Source organism: Rhinatrema bivittatum, chromosome 2 (assembly GCF_901001135.1).
Source record: "Rhinatrema bivittatum chromosome 2, aRhiBiv1.1, whole genome shotgun sequence".
NCBI lineage: Eukaryota > Metazoa > Chordata > Amphibia > Gymnophiona > Rhinatrematidae > Rhinatrema > Rhinatrema bivittatum.
In genome coordinates, this window is record NC_042616.1 from 245,150,376 (window position 1) to 245,175,720 (window position 25,345).

The window sequence follows — 25,345 nt, forward strand, 5'->3', positions numbered from 1 at the left end:
GTTTCGGTTACATTAAAATCATAAAAATACGTACAGATGTTTAGTGATGTAGATTCTGGCCAGGTGTGTGTGTATATGTGTTTGTATATGAGAAAGAGGAGAAAGTGTACATCCCCTTCACCTGCTCCCATCCCCCAATAAGTCATAACAATTGTGGGATGACTGGAAATCAAAAGTTTCCAGGTGCGGAGTACAGAAGATTTTAAAATCTTTCTTAGTTTTATTTATAGGTGTTATTTGATGGGTCTGCTGATTTGGAATATTTTATTGGTGTTTGGGAAATTTTATAAACATTTTTTAAGTTTAAATAAGTTTTTAATTATTGGATGTTCTATTTATCAGCTATTTTGAAATATTAATTATTTTTATCAGAATTGGTTTACTATATGTTACGCGTGCTGCCTGCGGAAGCCCCGCAGCGCAGCCCTCTCACCTTTCCACACGGACTCCAGCTCCTGGCTCCTGGTGGTGGTGGGCTGCCAGCCCCAACCTCGGGTTCCCGCTGGTGCCTCCGGTCCTGCCACACTACTCAGTGTTGCCAGCCAAAATGTTCCTGTTCATCGGGCCTCTCCGTGTGGCCCGTGGAGAGATGCCGCTGTTATGGTTCTGATGTCAGATGGGCGGAGACATCATATGGGAGTTAACATTCTATTATGTAATGCTCCTATAGAAGGAGGAGTTAACAATCTGTTATAGATCTGCTCCTCCAGAGGGGAGGAGTTAGCAATCTGTATTGGATCTGCTAGAGTGTTAGCAATCTCTTATGTGCAGGCTCCTCTGGAGGGAGGAGTTAGCACTCTGTTAAGGTTAAACTCCTATGAAGAGGAGGAGTTAGCAATCTTGTAAGGAAAGCTCTGAGTTAGAGCTAAGAGTAGCAATTTGTTGCATACTAGCTTCAGGAGGAGATGGAGTTAGCAGATTGCTATGAATCTGTTGCTGAAGACTCCTGCTAGGAATGGAGTAGCCATCTGTTAACAGCGGAGTGCTGGGAGAGGACACTCAGCTGTAGAAGAATGTAGATAGGTGAATCCTTGGGCCGATGGCAGATGACAGTGCCCCCAGGAGGATATCCTGAGAGGGCCCACTGGCTAGGCTTGAGAATGGAGACAGACACAGAATTCTTTTATTAGACAGGTAGTAGAACCACCAGAGGTGGCAGTAGTGAGCTGCTATGCCTGGCAGGGCTGAAGTCCCTCAGGTACTGGAACCACAATCCCAGGGTGGCTGAGCTGTAGAGAAACTATAGATAGTGAATAGACAGGTATACTGTGTTCATAGCCAGAACTAGATGACATATCTCACATAAGGTCTTTAGAAAGCTCAGTAGCTGGAAAGGGTTAGGCCTTCGAGGAGCAAGTACCTGGTTCCAGGGAAAGCTCTGAGAGAGCGATGGTAACTCACAATTGTCTGTATCTGTGATAGCTTCCAGGCAGTAGAGAATCTTCAGAGTGTTCAGGAACATGGGCCCTCGAGGAGCGAGTACCGGTTCTATCGGCAATCTGAAATAGAGAAAATAGAGCGAGGCCCCTGAGGAACGGGTACCCCTGGTAAGTCCGAGGAGGCAGAGTAGCTTAGGTAATGAAACCCTTTGCTAACTCGTTCCATTAGCAATTTCTGAGACCTTTTATATTAGAAGCAGATGACGTCAGTTTCGGGGGGACACCCCCGAGGTTTGCGCCCTTGCTGGTACATATTTTGGAGCGCGCGTACCCTACGTCATCAGGAACATGGCGGATCCACAGCGTCGTGCCGCTCCGGGAAAGCCGGAGGAAGACGGCAAGAAGACGCCGTGGTAGCAAACTGTCCATCAGGCCCGGAGGGAGTTGCCATAGTGATAAGGAGGGTGGAGTGAGGGCATCGAGCAGCGATGGTCGCAACAGTACCCCCCTTCAAAGGGCGATCTCCTCTTCGGGTACCAGGCTTAGGTTTCAAAGGATGCGCGAGGTGAAACTGATGAAGCATCTCTTTATCCAAGATATTGGTCTGAGGCTCCCAAGTGATCAAATTGGGGCCGAAGCCTACCCAATCAGAAGATATACAAAATTCTTGCCTCTGTTACGGACATCCAGAATCCCTTTGATCTTGATTTCTCATCTTCATCTTCTGCAAAGATGATGGTAGGTTCTTGAGATTCGGAATGTTATTGATGATATTAGCAGCAATGGGTAGAGCTGCTGTGGACGTCACTGAGGAATTCAGTGGAAGTGGTGATGTTGAAGAATGTCCAAAATCCACTTCTAAAGATGTATTAGCAGCATTGGGTAGCTACTATAGATGCCACTGAGACTTCAACGGAAGTGACGATGTTAGGGTACTTCCAACCCCACTTCTAAAGGTAACTCTCCAGTAAATGATGCTGGATTAAAAATGGTAGATTTTAGCAGCAAAAGCTAACTGCTATTGACACCATTGAGACTTCAACAGAAGTGGCAATGTAAGGGTACTTGGGTAACTCTCCAGTAAATGTAGCTGGATGCGGTGAATTTCAGCAGCAATAGCTTAGCTGCTATAACGTCACTGAACCTTCGGTGAAAGTGGCAAAGTTGGGGTACGTCCAAACCCACTTCTAAGATGACTTCTTCAGTAAAGTACTGGATGAGGTGTTGAATTCAGCAGCAATAACTCGGCTGCTATGACGTCACTGAACCTTCAATGAAAGTATCAAAGTTGGGGTACGTCCAACCCATTTCTTGATAACTCTTCCGTAGTTGAAATTTTGGAAGAGAGATGGTGGCAACACCAGCCATCACACAGACTGGTAGCTAGAGATATCTTCTTCAGAACTAATAGTGCTGTAATGCTTCAGACACGTCTTCCGAAAATGCTTCCTTGGTAACTTGAGGAGGAATACACTCATCCTTCTAGTGGCACCGAAAACTTAGACCCAGGGCACCAACGTGAGAACTCCAGGGGTGTCCAGTCAAATAGAGGTTGGTGCATCAGCAGCCAGGGAAACCCCAGGATGATACGGTGCATAGTCTTTTCCGGTATAAAGAAAGAGATGGTTCCCATAAGGAGCGTGACAGATATCTCTAAGTACAGTCCGTGAAACGGTGATGTTATATCTTGTTTGGATCTTCAATGTGCTGTGGTACATCCAGCACACCTTCCGAGTGAATGGGCGTGCCAACGCGTTGCTCTGGTGTTCCGATCTCCAGATCGGTCTGCGAAGCGGAAATACACAAGTTCTTGATCCGTGAAGACAATAAAGATGTAGAGCCATCTGACTATGGCGAACATAGCAACGGCTATGTATATCAGCAGCCAGGAGTAGAACGGCTGTGGATGTCATTAAGATCCTCAAGAGAAGTGGAGATGTAAGGAACGTCAAAAGCCCACTTCAAGTTGTAATGCAATAAAGGATCTTCAAATTTGATGAAGGGACTCCTCAGGTCTTCCTCAAGATGACTGAGAATTAGGTTGCCTCCTGCCCCTGAGTCCAACAGGGCAGGGGTTCGAACCGCAGCTAGTTCAGAGGTCACAGAGACTGAACGAGAGAGCGGAGGAGAAAATGCAGTATGGCCCAAGAACAGTCCTCCCGCGGGACTTAGGCCCGTCCATTTCCGGGACGAACGGGGCATGTAGAAACTTCATGGCCAGGCTGACCACAGTACATGCATAAGCCGTGCTTCTTCCGAAATCTTCTCTCCTTTGAGGTCAAGTGACCATGACCAAGTTGCATCGGTTTGTCTTTATTAACAGCAGGAACTGCTGGACTCTTCCGAGGTGCAGGGGTACTAGCCTGTTTCAACCCGATTAACACCCTAGGCCGGAGTTCTTTCACCTTGTCTCGGAGTCAACAATCAATCAGAGTAGCTAATGCCATCAATTCTTCCAGTGAGGCAGGTGTCTGGCGAGCAGCCAGCTCGTCTTTCAAGCAGGTATCCAGGCCTCTGCAGAAGAGGGTTTGAGACATCTGGGGTCCCAATGAAGTTCCGCTGCAAGAGTCTTGAATTCTATGTCAAATTCAGCCAATGATCTGTTGCCTTGCTTCAAGTGCACCAAAGCAAACCCGGCAACAGACATGCGAGCAGGGTCATCAAAAACGGATTTAAACAAGTCCATAAATCCTTCTATGTCCTGCAGTATAGGGTCCTTGCGTTCCCACAGGGTAGATGCTTTCCCATCCAAGTACAACAGGATGTAGGTACTCTTAGAGAGGTCCGTGGGAAATAATAAAGGCTGTAAAGTGAAATGCATGCTGCACTGGTTCAAAAAGCCCCACGTCTATTGGAGTTCTCCCGAGAAGCGAATAGGAGCATCCAATGGAACAGCAGTCTTTATAGTTACCTCCTGTAACTGACCTTCTTGTGTAGAAGCTGTGCTTTGTATCTTCTGTGTGTGAAGCTGATGGAATGCTGCAGTACGTTTCTCCAAGGTTTCTTGCTGTTCTGAGATGCATTGAGCCAGGCCCGGTATAGCTTACAAAGTGGAGAGGTGTGCCGGGTCCATAAAGTTACTGACATCTTATACCTTAACCTGGATTCCCAGGAGTACTGCTTCTCCAAATAAGCCGGATCCACTGCAGTTAGCAATCTGTTATGGTTCTGATGCCGGATGGGCGGAGACATCATATGGGAGTTAACATTCTAATATGAAACGGCTCCTGTAGAAGGAGGAGTTAACAATCTGTTATACATCTGCTCCTCCAAAAGGGAGGAGTTAGCAATCTGTATTGAATCTGCTAGAGTGTTAGCAATCTCTTATGTGCGGGCTCCTCTGGAGGGAGGAGCTAGCACTCTGTTAAGGTTAAACTCCTATAAAGAGGAGGAGTTAGCAGTCTTGTAAGAAAAACTCTGTGTTAGAGCTAAGAGTAGCAATCTGTTGTATACTAGCTAACTAGCTAACTAGAGTTAGCAGGTTGTTATGAATCTGTTGCTGAAGACTCCTGGTAGGAAAGGAGTAGCCATCTGTTAACAGCGGAGTGCTGGGAGAGGACATTCAGCTGTAGAAGAATGTAGATAGGTGAATCCTTGGGCCGATGGCAGATGACAGTGCCCCCAGGAGGATATCCTGAGAGGGACCACCGGCTAGGCTTGAGTATGGAGACAGACACAGAATTATTTTAATAGATAGGTAGTAGAACCACCGGAGGTGGCAGTAGTGAGTTGCTATGCCCGGCAGGGCTGAAGTTCCTCAGGTACTGGAACCACAATCCCAGGGTGGCTGAGCTGTAGAGAAACTATAGATAGTGAGTAGACAAGTATACTGTGTTTATAGCCAGAACTAGATGACATATCTCACATAAGGTCTTTAGAAAGCTCAGTAGCTGGAAAGAGTTAAGCCTTCGAGGAGCAAGTACCTGGTTCCAGGGAAAGCTCTGAGAGAGTGATGGTAACTCACAATTGTCTGTATCTGTGATAGCTTCCAGGCAGTAGAAAATCTTCAGAGTGTTCAAGAACATGGGCCCTCAAGGAGCGAGTACCGGTTCCTATCGACAATCTGAAATAGAGAAAAGAGAGTGAGGCCCCCGAGGAGCGGGTACCTCTGGTAAGTCCGAGGAGGCAGAGTAGCTTAGGTAACGAAACCCTTTGCTAACTCGATCCGTTAGCAATTTCTGAGACCTTTTATATTAGAAGCGGATGAAGTCATTTCAGGGGGATGCCCCCGAGGTTCGCGCCCTTGCTGGTACATCAATCCTTGCTTGGATTGCTGGTACATCAATTGGAGCGTGCACGCCCTACGTCATCAGGAACATGCCGGATCCACAGCATTGTGCCGCTCCAGGAACGCCGGAGGAAGACGGCAAGAAGACGCCGCAGTAGCAAACTGTCCATCAGGCCCGGAGCGAGTCATCACAGTGGTAAGGAGGTCGGAGTGAGGGAGTCGAGCAGCGACGGTCGCAACAGCCGCCATCAGCACCGTGCCCCCTCCTAGGCACTCACGCATCAGTAGTTCTTTTAAAGGGCCTGCGGCGGGAACCTGGCCGCAGACCCGGATGCTGACGTCAGACTCTTCAGCGTATAAAAGCTCAGAGCTCGCTCCATAGCATTGCCTTTGCAACAGATCTCCTCGTACTCCTCGTACTCGTTGCTGTTCCTAGAATCGTCTTATCATTGTATTCCTGTTTCCTGTGGTTCCCAGTTCCTTTTCTCCTTGTTCCTGTTTCGACTATGTGTTGGACTGACTCTTTGGATTTGACCACCACTACGCCTGACTACTCTTCAGCTTCTCTCCATCCTCGGACCTCCGCTACATCTGATCACTCTTCAGCTTCTCTCCAGCCTCGGACCTCTGCTACATCTGATCACTCTTCAGCTTCTCTCCAGTCTTGGACCTCCGCTATGCCTGACCACTCTTCAGCTTCTCTCCAGCCCCGGACCTCTGCTACGCCTGACTTCTCTTCAGCTTCTCTCCAGCCTCGGACCTCTGCTACATCTGACCACTCTTCAGCTTCTCTCCAGTCCCGGACCTCCGCTACGCCTGACTACTCTTCAGCTTCTCTACAGCCCCGGACCTCCGCTACGTCTGACCACTCTTCAGCTTCTCTCCAGCCCCGGACCTCCGCTACGCCTGACTTCTCTTCAGCTTCTCTACGGCCCCGGACCTCTGCTACATCTGACCACGCTTGCCTTCTCCGTGCGCTGACCATTGCCTTGACTGACTACGCCGGCCTTCTCCGTGCGCTGACCATTACCTTGACTGACCACGCCTGCCTTCTCCGTGCGCTGACCATTGCCTTGAATGACTATGCCTGCCTTCTCCGTGCACTGACCATTGCTTTGAATGACTACGCCACAAACTCTTCTGTGTCCAGAGTCCTACGTTGCTTACTACAACTTCCACTTGTCATCGACTCTGATCCTAGCCTGTCAGTGACGCCTCCTCTCGCCTATCCTCTGGATGTGGACTTACAAGGCTTAGGCCTTCCTTTGCTTGAGCACTTCCAGCTATTCATTGTTCCTTTGGCGCCTGAGTTCCAGTACCGAATCCAGTCCAGGGTAGGACTATGCCTTCTACCGGCTGCTGTCTCTGGGCTGAATCACTTCTCATCTCTAATTAACGTTGAGGCCCACCTAAGTCCTGCTGGCCACGGCACCCAAAGGCTTAACCCAAGGGGAACGAGGGCTGGTATAGGTGTAGCTCCAGCGGCCTCTAGCTTCAGCCCACTCCATCTCGCCTACGGGTTGCCTCAACCCCACCTCAGCCCAAGGGTCCACCTCTGACGCAACACTATAAGGATTCATGTTTTATATTTCTTGATTTTATTATTTGATGTTTTATGAGAAATGGTGATGTTCCTTTTTTTCCATTATTGCACTGCATACAGAGTCCGGCTTTTGGGGGTTTCCAGTTCAGTTTTTGTTTGCATGTTTCTATTTAACCTTTTTTGATCTCTTTATTCTATATTTCGTGAGGGTCTGTCTGTGCTTTTCTTGTGTAACTGAGGGGAGATAGTCTACTAGCATGTAGCTTATGTGTAGGAATCTACAGCATCTTGGCTTGGTTTGTTTTTTTTCTTAATAGGAGGTATACTGGTGTTTTAGGGCTTGGAATATTTGCATTGTTGCCTTTTCATGGATAAAATTGTTACTATTTGAGTGCTGGCAATTAGTCCTATTTTGGTATGGGAAGTTTACTATATTGGTATACTCATGGCTTTCTGAGAGCCAAGCCTATACCCAACATATTGTTATAATAGGCCTAATATATGGTTCCAAGTCCCATGATATAAAACAATATGCAAATATATGCAAAAGAGGGGGAGGAAATAAACACCACTACCCCCTGCCTTCAATTGTCCAATCAAGGTCTGTGGAAAAGTTGGCAACCCTAGATGGAACCCGAAGCTGCAGTTTTGATAGATGTGATGGCAAAGTAGGTAAAAGGACTTGTTGATAATAACTAACTTTGCTCTCTGTCGTATTCACATTTATCAGATCTCCATTCGGTTCGGAAGCCAAATCTAGCGACAAATTCACTAAAATTGACAGCGCTCATGAGTAGTGGCTCAAAACACGCAACCCCGCGACTCCGCCCACCCGGTGACGAACTTAGCAACCGAAGCTCCCTGGAGACGAGTTCCAATGCAGTGTAGATAGTGGATATACGGAAGCGCACTGGTTGCCGATGAATGACGTGTCTCCACGGCAGGATGTGACGCTCTCCCGCGGGCGGAAGGAGGAAGGATGGGAGAAATTCTCGCTCTGGCTGGTGCGGGAAGGCGCGAGGCAAGCGGAAAGAAAAGAGACATGTAGGTGCGCGCGAGGAGAATTGTCCCGCATCGCCCTTCTTGCTCCGGGAGCAGAGCCTGCCCCTGTCCTAGTTGAGCGCGCACTCCCTTTCCCTTCTCCAAAGCAAGGAGCCCATAGAACAGACATTGCTGGATTATCGAGCCCGGTAGCAGCATGGACGCCTCGGCGCTGGAGGTGGATGCGCTAAAGTTTGCCAAACTGGCGGTGGTGAATGACCAGAGCGGGAAGTACAAGGCGGCAGTGTTTTACTACAAGGTAAGCCTTTCCGCTTCTCTCCCGCACGCTGAAGGGTGGTACGTTGTGTGTGCAGATGGGGCTTGGAGACTGATGTGCTCCTGCCACTGCATTCTCAGGGTTGCACTCTGGCTTGGGCTACCTGGAGTTTCCCCGATATCAGGAAAAATAAAATAAGAATGGATTTCCTGTTGTGATGGGAACGCTACTCTGCTTTGCCATATCCTGCTTCAATCGCGAGTGCTTTGTTGATAGTTTGAGCAATTATTAACCCGTTCCAGTCATACTGAGTCAACCATGTAGGACATGAACCTGGATTCTTTACAGGTTGTAATAACTTTATAGGGCCACCATAAGAATTATTTAAGATTCCTATGAGTTTTTCAGAGCACAAGGGCCCCCTCTTCTGACTTGTGCGGTTCTATTTTTTTTGCCTCAATATTTACAGAGACTGACAGGTCCCTATTTGCACTGTCACGGCGTAACTTGACGTGTCTGGCTTTGAAATGTGCTTTGGAGATGAACAGAATTTGCAGCGGCTAAGGTCGTCTATGTGCTGCTGTTCCCAATCTTATTATTTTTTTGTGGTCTTAAATTGTTTTTATGTGATAGTTTATGTAATAGCGTTCTCTTGAGACAATATGGCTGTCTTCAGTTGTATTCCCTCTTTCTATAGTGAATTAAGAAATACATGGTATGTAAGTTTCTTTAAGAAACGACTGTCTGAAATGGGCAACGGATGTTTGCCTTTAAAGAGAATTATATGATTATCAGTGATAGTCATAGTATTGTGTTTACAAATATTCAGACCTTGCAGATCTATACGGAATGGCCAGTCATTGTGCAAACATGTAGGAAATAAGGTGTTGGCACTGTAGGAAAAAGAGAACTCAACTGACTTGACCTACCTCACAAGCCAAGAATGTGTAGATACCTGCTTGCCACACCAGCCAATATATTGTTAGCTTTCTGTTTTCTTTTTTGCCTTAGGATAGGGAATTTCCGGTTCACATTATAAAAGGAAGAAGGTTTCTCATGTGAATGATTATGGGTCTGATTTCCTAAAGCTTTTTTTCCATTCTGGGTCTATGAGGAAAATAGCTTACTAAATTGAGATCTATATTTGAAATACAGTGGATATAGAAATGATTAGTCACCCTTCATTTTGAATTTTTGATAACAGGTATCCTATTTAAACCTGGGAGTTTGATCTGTAAAACCAGATTATTTGTTTTCATATAGTGCATTCCCTGACCATTGGTCAGCATGGTTGTTAATATTTGTACTGGCTTGCAGGTAGTACAGTTTGTGTTAAAGGAACAGTTTCAAAATATCACCATAATTTATTTTAGAAACATAAAAATGTGACACCAGAAAAAGACCATATGGCCTAATTAGTCAGCCTATCTGCCCAACTAATTTAACATTTAAGTTCCCAGCACCATCTGAAATCCCCTGTGTTTATCCCATGCTTTCTTGAATTCAGATACTGTTTTTGTCTCCCACCACCACCTCCGTTGGGAGGCTGTTTCATGCATCCACCACCCTCTCTCTAAAGAAATATTTCCTAAGATTACTCCCCAGTCTGCCCCCTTTCACCTTCATCCCATGACCTCTTGTTCTAAAGAATCCTGTGCATAGAAACCTTAGAGATATTTATGTTTCTATCATATCTCCCCTGTCCTGCCTTTTCTCTAGGGTATATATGTTTAGCTCATTAAATCTGTCCCCATATGTACAAACATAGATTGTGAGCCCTCTGGGGACAGAGAAATAACTACAGTACCTGAATGTAATCCACTTTGAAGTGCCTAAAAGCAGAATATAAAAATCTAATAAATAAATATGCTTTATAACAAAGGCCACTGATTAATTTAGTAGCCACCCTCTGGACCACCTACAACCAGTTTATATTCTTTGAAGGTATGGTCTCCAGACTTGTACACAATATTCCAAATCAGGTCTCACCAGAGACCTATATAGGGGCAATATCAATTCCCTTTTTGTGCTGACCATTCTTTCTATGCAACAAGCATCTTCCCAGCTTTTGCCGTCATTTTAGGAACCTGTGTGACCACCTTAAGGTCATTAGATATCGCCCCGAGTTCCTGCTCTTCTGTTGTGCTTAGTCGAGTTTAACCCCCAATACTGTACCTCTTCCTTGGATTTTTTTTAGCTTAAATGCAATACTGTATTTTTAGCATTAAATCTTAGCTGACAGACCCTAGACCATTCCTTGAGCTTTGCTAGATCCCTCCTCATATATTCCACACCTTCCTGGCTGTCTACCCTGTTACATATTTTATCAGCAAAAGGGCAAACCTTTCCTGACAACACTCGTACAGTATTGTTGACAAAAATGTTGAAAAAAACTGGTCCAAGGATTGATCCCTGAATCACAATGCTAGTGATGCCGCCCGCCCCCCCCCCCCCCCCAGAGTGAACTCCATTTATCAATACCCTTTTCTGCCTATCATATACATATTCCTTAGTCTTCCTTCATAGGTATTATAGCTTTGTGTTCTTTGCATTTAAAGGTGAATGTATTGTATTTTGACTCCATTCCCATTTTCAAATCTTTCCCTTGAGATCATTGCTTAGCTGTTAGAATTATCCTGCACCTACAGTGTTGTTATGGTGGCAGGAGCAGAGTTATTGACAACAAGCAGCATCCAACTTTACTTACTGCCATAGCAATGGGAGTGGCTAGACTGGGAGAGCTTTACAAAAAAAAAAAAATCAGATACTACATTTTACTTGCTGCTGTTTAAAATTTGTTGGTGTTAATGCTTTAACGGATGGGTTATGTTCATCTCGCACCAACAGCTGGAGTCAAAAAACACACTTTTACACTGTCATTATCTCCCTCTGTATAGACTGGTGTAATAAGAGGGCCTGTAAATAGTTCTCTGCCGCCATCCAGTCCCTTGCTTTGTGCCTAAGGTGGTATCATGTTCTTCGGAAATGAGCTATTTTGCTTTTCTTATTTAAGCAATCAGAATATGTTGAAAGGAAGAGAGACTTACACTTCCTAGATGTGCTTAGGGTACTGCTTTGTTACTTGAAGATCACAAGCGTCTTCTGCAGGTCATATAGACTGTTTGCTCTATTCAGCAGCCATTGAAAGGGAGAAGTGGCATCTAAGGCTTCCATCACTTAAATAGATTGAGGCAATTGCCTCGGCTTACATTGCAAAGGGGTAGGCAAGTTCCAGAGGGATTGAGGGCTCATTCTACTATTTATTTATTTAGGATTTTTATATACCATCATTCCAGGTGAGAATCACTTGATCACAACGGTGTATTAGGTTAAAATAATAATGAACAAAGGAAAAGTTAAAAGGAAGGTAGATGAACAGAAGGACAATTAAAGGAAAAATTAAAGATTTAAGTGGAAGACTTTGTTATTAACAGGCCGATACAGTACAGTGCGCTCCGGTGGAGCGCACTGTACTGTATCGTCCAAACTGCAGGTTAGCAGTGCGCTCCGGTGGAGCGCACTGCTAACCTGAGTTTGGACGCGTGTTTTCGATGCGCTAGCTTTACCCCTTATTCAGTAAGGGGTAATAGCACGTCCAAAACGCGCGTCCAACCCCCCCCCCCCCCCCCCCCCCCCCCCCCCCCGAAACTAATAGCGCCCGCAACATGCAAATGCATGTTGATGGCCCTATTAGTCATTCCCGCACGATACAGAAAGTAAAATGTGCAGTCAAGTTGCACATTTTACTTTTAGAAATTAGTGCCTACCCAAAGGTAGGCGCTAATTTCTGCCGGCACCAGGAAAGTGCTCAGAAAAGCACATGGCAATATTAAGTCGGAGGTCCCGAAAGTTAAAAAAAAAATTTGAAATCGGCCCGTGGGTTGAAAACTGGACGCTCAATTTTGCCGGCATCCAGTTTCCGAACCCGTGGTTGTCAGCAGGCTCGAGAACCGACGCTGGCAAAATTGAGCATCGGCTGTCAAACCCGCTGACAGCTGCCGCTCCTGTCCAAAAAGAGGCGCTAGGGATGCGCTAGTGTCCCTAGCGCCTATTTTTACTGCCAGCCCTAATTTAAATATTTTAGTTTACTGAATCGCGCGCACAGGACACTGGCGCTCGCCTGCTCTCCTGCAAACTTTAGTGTATCAGCCTGTGAGTTAGTTAGAAGGCATTGTTGAAGAGCCAGGATTTCAGATGTTGTATACATTTCTTGGTGTCTTAGGTTTTCTGGTAAGGAGTTCCAGGGCATAGGGCCTGCAATTGATATAGCTCTGACTCTTGTTTGTTTTAGGTGGTAGTTTTTTATAGATGGAATTTCAAGTAAACCTTTGTTATGAGATCTTAGTGATTATGTAGGGATATGAGGATTACATTTTATCCCTAGTAATTCATTGTTGGGATTCAAGTTATGGTGAATTATTTTTAGAATTTTGTAGATGATTCTGGATTGCTTTGGGAGCCAATGTAGAGCAGACAGGGTCAGGGTGATGTGATCAAATTTTCTTTTTCCGGTTAGGAGTCTGGCCGCTGTCTTCATGGGTGGAGTTCAGGCTAGTCTTTCCCGAAGATTTGCAAGGCAGCAACATTGACCTCAGTGCACTCATTTGTAAGCATTACAGGTTGGTCCTGCAGACAAGGAGGATGGGGTCTTGTGGGTAAGCATCTTGCAGGTTACCCTGGATTTTTCCCACCCAGTTTAGGTACTGCCTTGGGACATCCCACATGTCTAGACTTGTTTGGCAGAACCATAAAGAAGGTGAAATTTAAGGTATGCTTAAATGAAAGCATTTTGTGCTTAAATGAAGAACATACAGATCAGGAGTGCAATAATGATCTTGTGAGGGCTCAATTGCACTGAAAGGAGACTATCATTTGAGAAACAATTCAACCACAGCTGATGCTGGTTTTCTCTCAGATGTCCAACACTATTGTCTATACGGGAGTGATACTGAATAATGCTGAAAGCGGAACTTTGTCCCCAGATGCTTTCATAATAGTGTACAGCGAGCCGTGGCTTTCTATAGATCTGTCTTTGTAACAGCACTGTTTGCCCTTTCAAAGGCATACCTAAACAAGTGCAGCTGCATTCATTACAGGTTCTTTTATAATGTGCCTGATTACTTGTTATGGCTCCAGAGGATATTTTGTAAATAGAATTCAGTCATCAACCAATAAACTTCTCTAAACGATGGAACGTCAGAAGGACACAGGACACAGCGCAGCATACGTGCCAAAGAATCTCCTCACTTGGCTTACCCTTGGTTTCTGCTGCTGCTTTTCTGAGACATACATACACAGATCGAGTCATTGTGAAAATAGGTAGCTACTGTGTGCTGCCCTGGCTGCTTGTCGTTCCGTTCCAAACAAAATTATGGTTTCTTTAAACAAAACTATATGTATTAGAGGGGTATTCCATTGTGCTTCCAATTAAATTTGCTGTGTTCCACACTTTTGTTTTATTCAGATTTTATAACCTGCTTTAGTGTAATGAAAACATTTCACTAAAGCCGGTTTGTATTAATAGATTCTTTAGTCACCTTCTTGTTTTCTGGTTTTTGCATGTTAGTTTAGAGAGGTGCTCAGCTTGTGAATGTAAGGACTGACGCACCCTCCAGGTCACTGTATATATTCTGTACTCTCAGGACAGTGTAAAGGGCATTCAAAATCCAAATGCTGAGGATTTACATCATGATGAAACTAAGATGGATTTTTTTTTCTCTTATTTTCTTTAACCAGGAGAAACAAAAAGAGAAATATTTTTTTCTGAAAGTAATTCTGATATGATTATTTTTAAATTACACTTGGGCTATTTAATTTAAGTTGAATTATTGGAGAATTGATCCTTCTATTATAGTAAAATAATTGACTCTTGAAAAGATGTTGATTTTTGAGTTCTGATTTTTTTTTTTTCTTGTTGAATAATCAGATTTCTTCTTCCTTGCTTTCTTTGGCTCTTCCATGATCTCTAATGCGCACATGCTCTGAGTGGACTTCTTATCCTTTTGATCATATAAAGTGATTTTCTTCTATTTGTAAGGAAGAATATTGTTTTGATTTTTTATATTATCTTGTCAAATGAGCTTATGCTTTTTAAATATTTTGTAATTATTGAAAATAATAAAAAGAAAAATCAAAGTGTTTGTTGGGCTGGAAAAGTCCTGGAATAGGTGCCTGAAACTTGATACTCTACACCTAAAATTGAGAAAAGCAAAAAAAAAAAAAAGGAAATGAAGTGCAACAATCATTTAAAAAAGAACAAAATAGGGAAAATGTTTTCTCTACTTTTTTTTTTTAAACAGTTTTGACTGGTGTCTTGAGTTTTGAAAATATATTTCCAGCCCTAACTGCTTGGCGTAGCATGTTCTGAATGAAATGTTTGGCTGATGTTGTGTGTGTTGTAACTACTTCAGATTTCATGGTAGAAATGCCGCATTTCCTCTCCTCTGTCAGGCTGCTTCAGTTTCTTATGTTGTCCTACTCTGCTCTTTACAGCCTGTAGTGGAGGTTGCAGAAGAAGGCCCTCTTGCACGCGGTTAGTAGAAAGATAGTATTTCTTATTTACATAGCATTATCCTTGTGCGCAGTGCTGTTCAAAATCACTTTCTCTTGTGCCCAGGGAGCTTAGAACAGAAATGTCTAATTGAAAAACTATTGTCTTATGTAATAACACCACATCTTTTTGCTTTTTCTTCTGTAGGAGGCTGCCCAAGCCTTGATTTATGCTGATATGGCAGGATCAAATCTGGAAAATATTCAGGGTAAAATAAGCGAGTATCTGGAGAGAGTCCAAGCCCTTTACTCTGCAGGTTTGTATTTGTGCTTCCATTTCTGCTTCCATTTCCATTTATACATTATACAATATATATATATTGTATACTTGTATATAATTAACTTCTTCTATCTCTCTTTATTTCCTCCACCCCAGTTCAGTAGTCCTTGTTAATTGTAACTGCATCTCTTCATCACGTTTATCTATGTTCTTTGTTGTATTCATTGCACCCCTGTTTTTTATGTAAACCGACATGATGTGAGCGCTTCATGAATGCCGGTATAAAAAAACCTTAAATAAATAAATTTCATCAGTATGTTTAGGCTTCTCTGCTGAGTTTTGAAGGGGCTATGAACTCGGCATTTAGATTGCTAAATATATTGTAGGAGTTTTGTATTGTATAGAGCTGAAAAAACAGAATAATCCTAATCCTGTTAAGATACACCAAACTCTTCTCTTGCTGTGATGTCACCACCTTAAGATGGCGATGCAGTGATATGGGAACAATGTTCTGATATCATTTGATGAGATTCATTATTGTGGCTCCAATAGTAGGTTTTTTTGTTTGTTTGTTTTTTAGGTGGTGGGTGGTGGTTTCTAATACTGGGGAAAGGGACCCATGCTCCAAATTGTGAATGTTCTTTGACTCCATGTTGGAGCATTGATGATGTTGCAGGCCCCAGAATGGACTCGGAAGATTCGCCTGATTAAATTGCCCCTGGAAGGTGCAGACTTTTCAAAAATCGCACTGCTTCGGGCAGGCTCAGTGACGCATGCCTATAGGTTCCAAAAGGAGGAAAGTGGTGCTTATCCCCAGAGGCCACCATGGAAAAGACTATGGTGCCTCCATCTTGGATGCCCCTCCCCCTCCTTGGCTAGAACAAGCCCAAGCTGGGAAAGGAGGAGGAGGTTGGAAAGAGTATTGGTCACCATGCCAGGAAGGTGAAGGATGGGTTGGAGCTGTAAATAGCAGCAGCTGCTGGGCCAGAGAGGGGGCAGGGAGAAACAGCAGCTGTCAGAGAAGGGAAACAAGGTGGCCCAGTCTTGGACCTGGCACCTGCTTACTGAGCTGGCAGGGCCCGATAGCAACGCGGAGGTGCTTTCACTGCCCACAAATGGAGGTTATCCCACTCATTGCTCATGAACAGCCCCTGCTGCCCATGCGTGGTGGGGGGGGAGAGGCAATGCCTACTGGCTTCCAAAGAGAGCTGAGAACTGTCATTGCAATAGCTTGGTTATAAAGGGAGACACATGATGCTTATCCCTGGTTGCCACAATAGAAATCCTGTGGTTCCTTCATCTTTGATCCCACTCCTTGGGTAGAAAAAGTCCAGGTTGCCGGATCAGGGAAGGGAGCAGCAGTGACCCTGGGTTGGAAGGAAGGACCGGGGCTGGAAAGAGCAGTAGTGGCAGGGGAGGAGAGGAACAGCTGCCTAGCCCTGGGATGGATTTAGAAAGCCAGTAGATGCTGGGCTTGGGAGAGGAGGGGCAGGGGCTTGGGCTGGAGATGGGGAGGAGGGGCTGGGAAAGAGCAGTGGCTGGACTGGGCAGAGCAGCAGCCAGGGGTAGAAGCGAACATTGGGCTACAGAAGAAGGGAGGAAGTGGGGGGAGAGAGCAAATGTTAAAAGAAAAGAAGTAGATAGCATTTTTTTTTAAAAGCTATATAAAGATTTTCTTCCTGGCACCTATGTTTTTCAGGAGACCTAGGTCCATTCTTCTGTTGAAAGGGCAAGTTGCACCTGACTGTGCAGTGGAGGCAATGTGTCTGATCCTGAGAGTGTGTTAGGTGCATAAATCAATTTTCCAAGCATTCTTGAAAAAAAAAAAAAAGTGCAACCTTTTAAAAAAACTTCTTTGTTTTTTCTTTTTTTTGTTCCCTGATTGTACAAGTGGCTGCTCGATTCAGAACATTTTGTCCCTAGTTTTATTGAAATAGTCATGATGTTTATTTTAGCCATTACAAGGAAAACCTGCTTGAGTACATGGTGATGTATGTGTTTCTGTAAGGCTGGCAGCTGATGCTGGGATGAACTGACAAAGGGGACTGTAGCACATATATTGAAAATGAATGAGGAAGTTTTTGCTGTAATGCAAAGGACTGTAGAATGAAGCAGGAAGTTGCTTTAATTAATATAATTGGCTGGCTTTTTATAAATAGCTACAGAGGTAAAGCTTAAGGCATGTGTGTTCCTGAACATGAAAGAAATTCAAAGGTCTGTGTCTGCTCATTGGGTGCTTTGACCTTCAGTACCTAGAATAAATCCATTCTTTAGTCTTGGCTGCTACTCAAGCTTTACTAAAAAAAAAAAAAAAAAAAAAAAAAATCAGTAGTATACTGTCAGGCCGATACAGTACAGTGCGCTATGCCGGCTAACAGTGCGCTCCGGTGGAGCGCACTGTTAGCCGGCATTTGGACGCGCATTTTCGACGCCCTAGCTTTACCCCTTATTCAGTAAGGGGTAATAGCACGTCGAAAACGTGCGTCCAACCCTCCCCCAAGACTAATAGTGCCCGCAACATGCAAATGCATGTTGATGGCCCTATTGGTCATTCCCGCGCGATGCAGTAAGTAAAATGTGCAGCCAAGCCACACATTTTACTTTAAGAAATTAGCGCCTACCCAAAGGTAGGCGTTAATTTCTGCCGGTGCCGGGGAAGTGCACAGAAAAGCAGTAAAAATTGCTTTTCTTTGCACCCTCCGACTTAATATCATGGCGATATTAAGTCGGAGGCCCAAAAAGTTTAAAAAAAAAAAGGTTAAAAATTTAAAAATGGGCTCATGGGTTGAAATCCAGATGCTCAATTTTGCTGGCGTCCGGTTTCCAAACCTGTTGCTGTCAGCAGGTTTGAGAAGCACTGGCAAAATTGAGCGTCGGCTATCAAACTCGCTGACAGCCGCCACTTCCGTCAAAAAGAGGCGCTAGTGTCCCTAGCACCTCTTTTTACCGCAGGCCCTAATTTAAATAAATGAAGTTACTGAATCGCGTGCACAGGAGAGTGGCCTGGGCGCTCGCCCACTCTCCCGCGTGGTTTACTGTATCGCCCCTTGTGTGAGTTAATGTTCGTGATATATTTAAAAAAAAACCAAAAACTGCTCTTCCCAGTTTTTCAGACTTGTTGATGTATTCCAATCTCTTCCTGCAAACTTTCCTTCTTCTTTTTTTCTTTTCCCTTCTGACAAGTAAATGAAACTTACCTATGATGAACAGAATTTTTGAGATGCTGATCTAAGAACAGAATCTCTGCCACTGGCATGCTTGTGTGTGTCAGAGTAAAGCACAAGCAACGTCGGTGTGTCGTCGTCCCCCCCCCCCCCCCCCCCCCATGTTAGCTCTGGTACAGAGCTAGGCCAGCAGTTGATGTTTGAGACCACAGGTTTTGTGTGAGATGACTACCAGGTATTTAGCTGTTCTTCCCAGGGCCCTGTCTGAAGAGCAGCTCTTTATTGTCTTGTGGTATTTTTGTGATGCGCTGCCTTGCTGAAAAACGTTTGTAATTGGCCCCTTGATAGTATTGCTGCCCTGCATCCCAGTCTGGCAGTGTGTACTGGAGCTAGCTTGCCTGAGGCTGCTCGGCGGCAGCAGATTGTGTTTTTGCTGAGACTACTACCTTGTGTTCAATCCACACTGTGAATTTTCATGTTCTCTTGCCGCATTAGATCAGTTGGTATGATAGTGAACATATGCCCAGCAGTGATATCCTTGAAAGGAACAGTAAAAGATATGAGAAAAGCGAACCTTTTGTAATGGATATAAAACATGGCATCATTAGCTCAAGGACAGTGAGAGGATAATCGCTGCCTTGAAAGCTTCTGCAGGTTTGCTGCTGTTTGAATCAAAAGGTTTTTAAAACATTTCTCCAGAACTTATTTGCCAGAGAAAAAAATTCAGTTGCTATATATCTCATCCCCCCCTCAGCCTCCAAATTTTCTCTCATCTCACCCCATGCAGCCCTTTCATTCTCCTTTTTGCCCTCACTCCTCATTTCCACCAAGTGGCTGCACAGCCTTGTTGCTGCTGGAGTCAGGACCTGTGGCTCTGCTGCTCCAGCCACCACCACTGGAAGGTCCCCTGAGTGCTACTTCTAGCTCCTAGGCCCCCATTTATGTAGAATGTGCTGTTCCCTGTGCGTACCCGGATCAGTCCAGATTCCTGGGTTTATGCATCCGTGCCAGCAGATGGAGACAGAGAAAGTTTAACTGACACTGCTTGATAAGCCCTGGTGCCACCTGCAGTTCCTCAGTATTTCTCTGTCTCCAGCAGATGGTGGCTGGTGCATACACCTGCAGTTTCTGATGTTTTTTTTCTTTTTTTGTCAGGAGCATTTCTCCCAGGGTTCGGTTTCCCTGGGGGGAACCCTTCCCTGTTTGGTTGAGGTGGACGAGCTGGAGGTCGGTGACCTTTTTGTACACTTGTTCTAGCTCCCATCTGTGAGGTACAAATCTGGGGGTCCAGATCTCTCCCTTCACGAGGTTGCCTAGGTGGCTTTTTAGCTCAGGTCAGCTGCTTTTTGTTTTAAAGGGCTCTCTCTCCTTGCTTTCAGGCTGTGCTGAAGCTGGACAGCTCCTCTTGGCCTTAGAAGAGCAGAGGCCCTGTAACTTTTTTTTTTTTTTAAACTTTACAAAAATAACTCAGATCTGCTTTGAGCAGGAAGCAGCTGGAGCGGGTTGGTAAATCTCTAAGGGCAGCATTTTTTGGGGGGACGAACTCGTTGTGCTCCAGGGTTAGCCATATGCTATGGTTCGTGGTCGGGTCTGCCACGCACATGGCGTTGATCCTGCCTGCCTCAGCCATCTCTCTCTGCTCGGCGTGTGTTTCTGGTGGTGAGGGGCCTTCTCTTCCCCCCCCCCCCCCCCCCAATGAAACGCTGGCATGTCTGGTCTCCTTCAGCCACCCATGTTGTTGCTGCCAGTGTTTCTCGCATCAGGCCTTCAGCCTCGGCTAGCATTGGAACGGCAGTCATTTTAGGTTCCCCGGCAGACTTGTCAGCGCTTTCAGGGGGGCTGGAGGACCCCCCCCTCACTGCAGCTTTACCCAGTGTACCCAGGCCCTGTAGGGGGGGCAGGGAAGTGTGAATGAGGCGCTGCCTATTGGTTTGGCTCAGTCGGGGGGTACTGCACCAATGTGGTCGGCTCCCCGTGGTTTCTCGCCTGAATTTATTTTGCTGCTCCACCGCGCATTTTTGGCGCAGCAGGAAGGGTCAGGCCCTGGGGTGCAGCATTTATTGGGGCCACTGTGGTCTTAGGGCGATACGGAGGGTTCCAGAGGGCCCTCGGAGACTCCTGGGGATGCAGGGCTCTCCTTGGTGGGTGCCCCATCCCTTGATCGCGGGGCAGATGACCCGAATGCAGGTGATCCGAATGCTGGCGATTTGGATCTGGGGGACGATGTCACCAATATGCCAGTGTCCAACGGGAACATTCCCAAGATTCTTCATTTGTTTTGTTGGGAAGAATTGGCCCCCTTGATTCCTCAGGTCCTTGGGGAGCTCGCAGTGAAGCTCCCTCAGTTGGATTCAGACCTAGAAGGGGTGGACCTAGTTCTGTATAGGACATGTAGTCCTCCCTCAGCTTTTCCCTACCCTAGGTCCGTGCAGAGGATAGTGGACCAGGAGTGGAGTTCTCCGGACCCTGGATTATGGGTGGGCTGACCTATGTCGAAGCTCTATCCCTTGCCGAAAGTGGATGCTGCGGTATCACCTGTCATCAAGAAGACAACTATTCTTGTAGTGGGGGCCCCGGCTTTAAAGGATGTCCAAGACCATAAACTGGAGATTCACCTTAAGCGGTTCTTTGAGGTTTCTGCTTTGAGACTTCGGGCGGCTATATTTGTTCCAGCTTCTTGCAGCGGGCATGCTTGCATTGGGTGCAGCAGCGGCAAGGAGACCAAGCTAACCGTAGCGTGGACAGTGATCACGCGGAACGCTTGGAGGCTTCAGTGACATACTTTGCGGACGCCTTGTTTGACTTGGTGCGGACCTCTTCTCAGCTTATGGCCTCTGCAATGTCAGCCCAGAGATTGTTGTGGTTGCAGCACTGGTCAGCAGATATTTTGTCCAAATCTCAGTTGGGTTTTCTGCTGTTTATGGGCTGTCTGTTGTTTGGAGAGTTCGAGCAGTTGATAAAACAGTTAGGGGACAATAAGGTCCACAGGTTGCCAGAGGATAAGCCTAAATGCCGACAGTCCTTTCCGTTTCAATCTCATTTCTGAGAAGGCCTCGACATGCATGGGAGGCAATAGCCCCGCAGAGGCAGTTTGCGGGCCATGGTTAGTCCTGGGCGCAGACTTTTCAAGGAGCTTGGAGGCTCTTTAGAGCCCCCACCGGAGGTAGGGTCCCTGGGGCAAAATCCTCCCAATGAGGTGAGGCTGGCCAACTCCGTCATTCCCTTTTTAGGGGGGGTGTCAAGCACTTTTCTACAAGGAGTGGGCCAGTCTCACCCACTGGTTGCGCTTTAGAATTTGCTTGTTTCGTCCGTGGCCTCTTTTGGTCTTCCCCCCCCCCCCCTGTGGTTCATTGGCAAAGCGTGCATTTTGAGAGACCTTGGACAGGTTGCCGGGTTTAGGAACAGTGGTGCCAGTTCCTCCAGAAGAATGGGGCACCAGTCGGTACTCTGTTTGTTTATTTCATGGTTCCAAAAAAGAAGGGCACTTTTCGCCCTATTCTGGACCTAAAAAGGGTAAATGCAGTGCTGAAAGTCCCGAGATTTCGCATGGAAACCCTGAGGTCAGTGATTGTGGTGGGTCGCAGTCGGGAGTTCCTAGCTTCTTTGGATCTAACAGAGGCATATCTTCATATCCCCATTCGTCGGGATCACCATTGTTATCTGAGGTTCATAGTTCTGGGACAGCATTTCCAGTTTCAGGCTCTTCCTTTTGGACTAGCCATGGCACCACAGACCTTCACCAAGATCATGGTAGTAGTGGCGGCAGCCTTGCGGTGCGAGTGTGTTTTGGTAAAACCTTATCTCGACGATTGGCTCATCAGGGCAAAGTCAGAGACCAGTTGTCACACAGCGGTCAGGAAGGTCATTCAGCTCCTTCAAACGCTGGGCTGAGTGGTGAATTTTGCCAAGAGCCATCTCAACCCATCCCAGTGTCTCGAGTATCTGGGGGCCCGGTTTGACACGAACATGGGCAAGGTGTTCTTGACAGTCGAGAGAGCGTACAAATTGCAGACACAGGTCCACCATCTATTGGTGTTGTAGGTGCCCAGAGCCTGGGATTTTTTTTACAGGTTCTGGGTTCCCTGGGCTTTTGCACATATGGGATCATTACAGACATCTCGCCTTCTTCGGGGGGGTCAATCTAGAGGTCCTGGATTGGATTGTTGTTACTACCGATGCCAGTCTTTCAGGTTGGGGGGCAGTTTGCCAGCATCAGTTGGCTCAGGGTATGTGGTCGCCGGAGGAGCAAGCCTGGTCTATCGACCGCTTAGAAACCAGGGCAGTGCAATTAGCTTTGCTGGCCTTTCTGCCAATGGTCCAAGGTCGTTCAGTCAGAATCCTGTCAGACAATGCGACGACCATGACATATCAATTGACAGGGCGGTACGAAGAGCTGGATGGTGGCCCAGGAGGCTTAGGAGTTAATGGTCTGGGTGGAGGCACATTTGACCCAGATAGCGGCCTTTCATATTGTGGGCAACAAGAACATCCAGGCGGATTTTCTAAGTCGCAGTCTTCTAGATCCGGGCGAATGGGAGCTGTCAGTCGGCGATGCAGCTCATTTGTGAGAAACGGAGTTGTCCACATGTAGATCTGATGGCGTCTCGCCACAATGCAAAAGTGCCACGCTTTTTTAGCCGCAGAAGAGACTATGGAGCCAAAGGAGTTGATGCTCTAGTGATTCCTTGACCTCAGAGAGTTCTACATTTGTGTTTCCTCCGTGGCCTCTGGTGGGCAAGATCTTGCACAGGATAGAGACACACCCAGGGGATGTTGTATTGATAGTTCCGGAGTGGCCACGTCGCCTGTGGTTTGCGGATCTCGTCAACTTGGCAGTGGACGGGCCGATACAGTTCAGTCACCTCACTCATCTGCTCCATCAAGGTCCCATATTTTTCGATAAGGCCAGATCGCTTTTGTCTAGCGGCTTGGCTTTTGAGAGGCGACGTTTGAGGTGCAGGGGGTACCTCGAACCTGTTATTACTACCCTATTCCACGCTAGGTGAACGTCTACCTCGTTGTCTTACATCTGAGTCTAGAAAGTTTCTGAGGTTTGGTGTATGGCCAAAGGGGTTCCAGCTTTGCATGCTTCGGTGTCCCAGATTTTATACTTCCTGCAAGATGGCTTGGCATTTAACTCTCTCCAAGTTCAGGTAGCGGCTCTGGCCTTTTTATGGGGGACGATTGACGGAGGAACTTTGTCCTCTCATCCTGATGATGTGCGGTTTCTTTGAGGGGTTAAGAATTTACGTCCTCCGGTACGGAAGGTCTGTCCATCTTGGAATCTTAATCTGGTCCCTCGAGTTTTGTGTGAACCAAATTTTGAGCCTATTTGCAGGGCGACTCTTAAGGATTTGACCTTGAAGGTTGTTTTCCTGGTAGCCATTTGTTCGGCGCGGAGAATATCAGAGTTGCAGGCCTTATCTTGTAGGGACCCATTCCTACAGATTTCGGATTCGGGTTTGTCCATGCGGATGGTTCCATCTTTCCTTCCAAGGTGGTTCCAGCCTTTCATGGTCAAACTTCCAGCTTTTCCCGATTTGGATGCTGCTTCTCCTCATGCGAGGGAGCTCGGACGTTCTGAGGGCCTTACTGAGATATCTGGAGGGTGACCAATGACTTTCGGAGATCTGATCACCTATTTTTTTGTGGAGTGGCACAAAGAAAAGGTCCCAGGCTTTCAAGTCTATCATTGCGAGGTGGCTGAAGGAGGCTATTGGGTCAGCCTACATTCTTAAGGGCCAGCAGGTGCCTGACTGTTAACGGGTTCATTCTACTCGATCGCAAGCGGCCTCGTGGGCGGAGGCTTAGTTGTTGCCGTCATAAGACATTTGTCGGGCAGCTACTTAGAAGTCGCTGTACACATTTTTGAGACATTATCGCCTAGACATCCGGGGTCCAGAAACTCATTCTTTCGGCGAGAGTGTTTGTGAGCAGGACTCTCCAGGTCCCACCCTGGCTAGGGGGCTTTGGTACATTCCAGGAGTCTGGACTTATCCAGGTACATACAGGGAAAGGAAAATTGGCTCTTACTTGTTAATTTTCGTTCCTGTAGTGCCACGGATAGGTGGAGAGTCCTTCTGCTCAGCTGTGGTATTTTGGCTATACAGATTGTTATTCAGAGCTTTCGCAAGTTTTTAGAAGTGAGTTTTTGTGCTTGGGTTCATATCAATCCTGAGGAACTGCAGGTGGCACCAGGGCTTATCAAGCAGTGTCAGTTAAACTTTCTCTGTCTCCATCTGCTGGCACGGATGCATAAACTCAGGAGTCTGGACTGATCCGTGGTACAGACGAAAATTAGCAGGTAAGAACCAGTTTTTCTCTCTTCCTCTCGGGGTGGGTGGGAGGGGGATGATATTGCCTTCCACCTCCCAATCCCCTGATTGGACTTGAAACTGTGGCCTGATCTGTACACCACATTGGACTAGAGCATCAGTTCACTGGAAATCCAGTTCTAATTGCCAGGTATCAAGATGAATTTTTGCCCATTCAGATATATATATATATAAACTAACTAACTTGTTTTTCAATTCAGTTGAAGCCCAGAATTCTGCTCCCTTGAAGTCAAAGCAGCAGTTGGACTTGGAGCGGGCCCATTTCTTGGTTACGCAGGCATTTGATGAGGACGACAAAGGCAATGCAGAGGAGGCCATAGAGTTATACACAGAAGCAGTGGAGCTCTGCCTGAAAACGGTATGTCCAAATATTGTAATTCTTCTACTGATCCCAGCGAATCTTCAGAGGCACTGACTGAAAGATGCAGTGCCTGTAGGACCATTACGAAAGATTACTGTGGGTTTTTTCCTTTAGTTTGTTTTTAGCCCAGCAGTTTCCCCCATGCTGCTTCGGGGTTCCAGCTCTTGTCCGACCTGGTCTCCTCTGGCAACCAAACCCTGAGCCTTCATTCACAACCACACAGGGGCTTTTCTCCCTATTTTCGCCCAGTCACTGCAGCAACAGCCCTTGGCCAGGGTCCATAGACAATGGCTCCTTCTGGCGGGTGG

The 25,345-nt window shown here is 46.2% G+C and overlaps 1 protein-coding gene across 1 annotated transcript in view; it reads left to right on the plus strand.

The window, feature by feature from the left end:
- The first annotated feature begins 8,103 nt into the window (after window positions 1–8,103).
- The window catches only part of CAPN7 (calpain 7), a 141,326-nt gene continuing 124,084 nt past the window's right edge, over window positions 8,104–25,345 (plus strand). Inside the window, exons 1-3 of the mRNA XM_029589351.1 lie at window positions 8,104–8,450; window positions 15,106–15,214; window positions 24,877–25,034. Coding sequence (XP_029445211.1) covers window positions 8,349–8,450; window positions 15,106–15,214; window positions 24,877–25,034 — 369 coding nt within the window. The 5' untranslated portion in view covers window positions 8,104–8,348. The remainder of the gene's footprint in view (window positions 8,451–15,105; window positions 15,215–24,876; window positions 25,035–25,345) is intronic.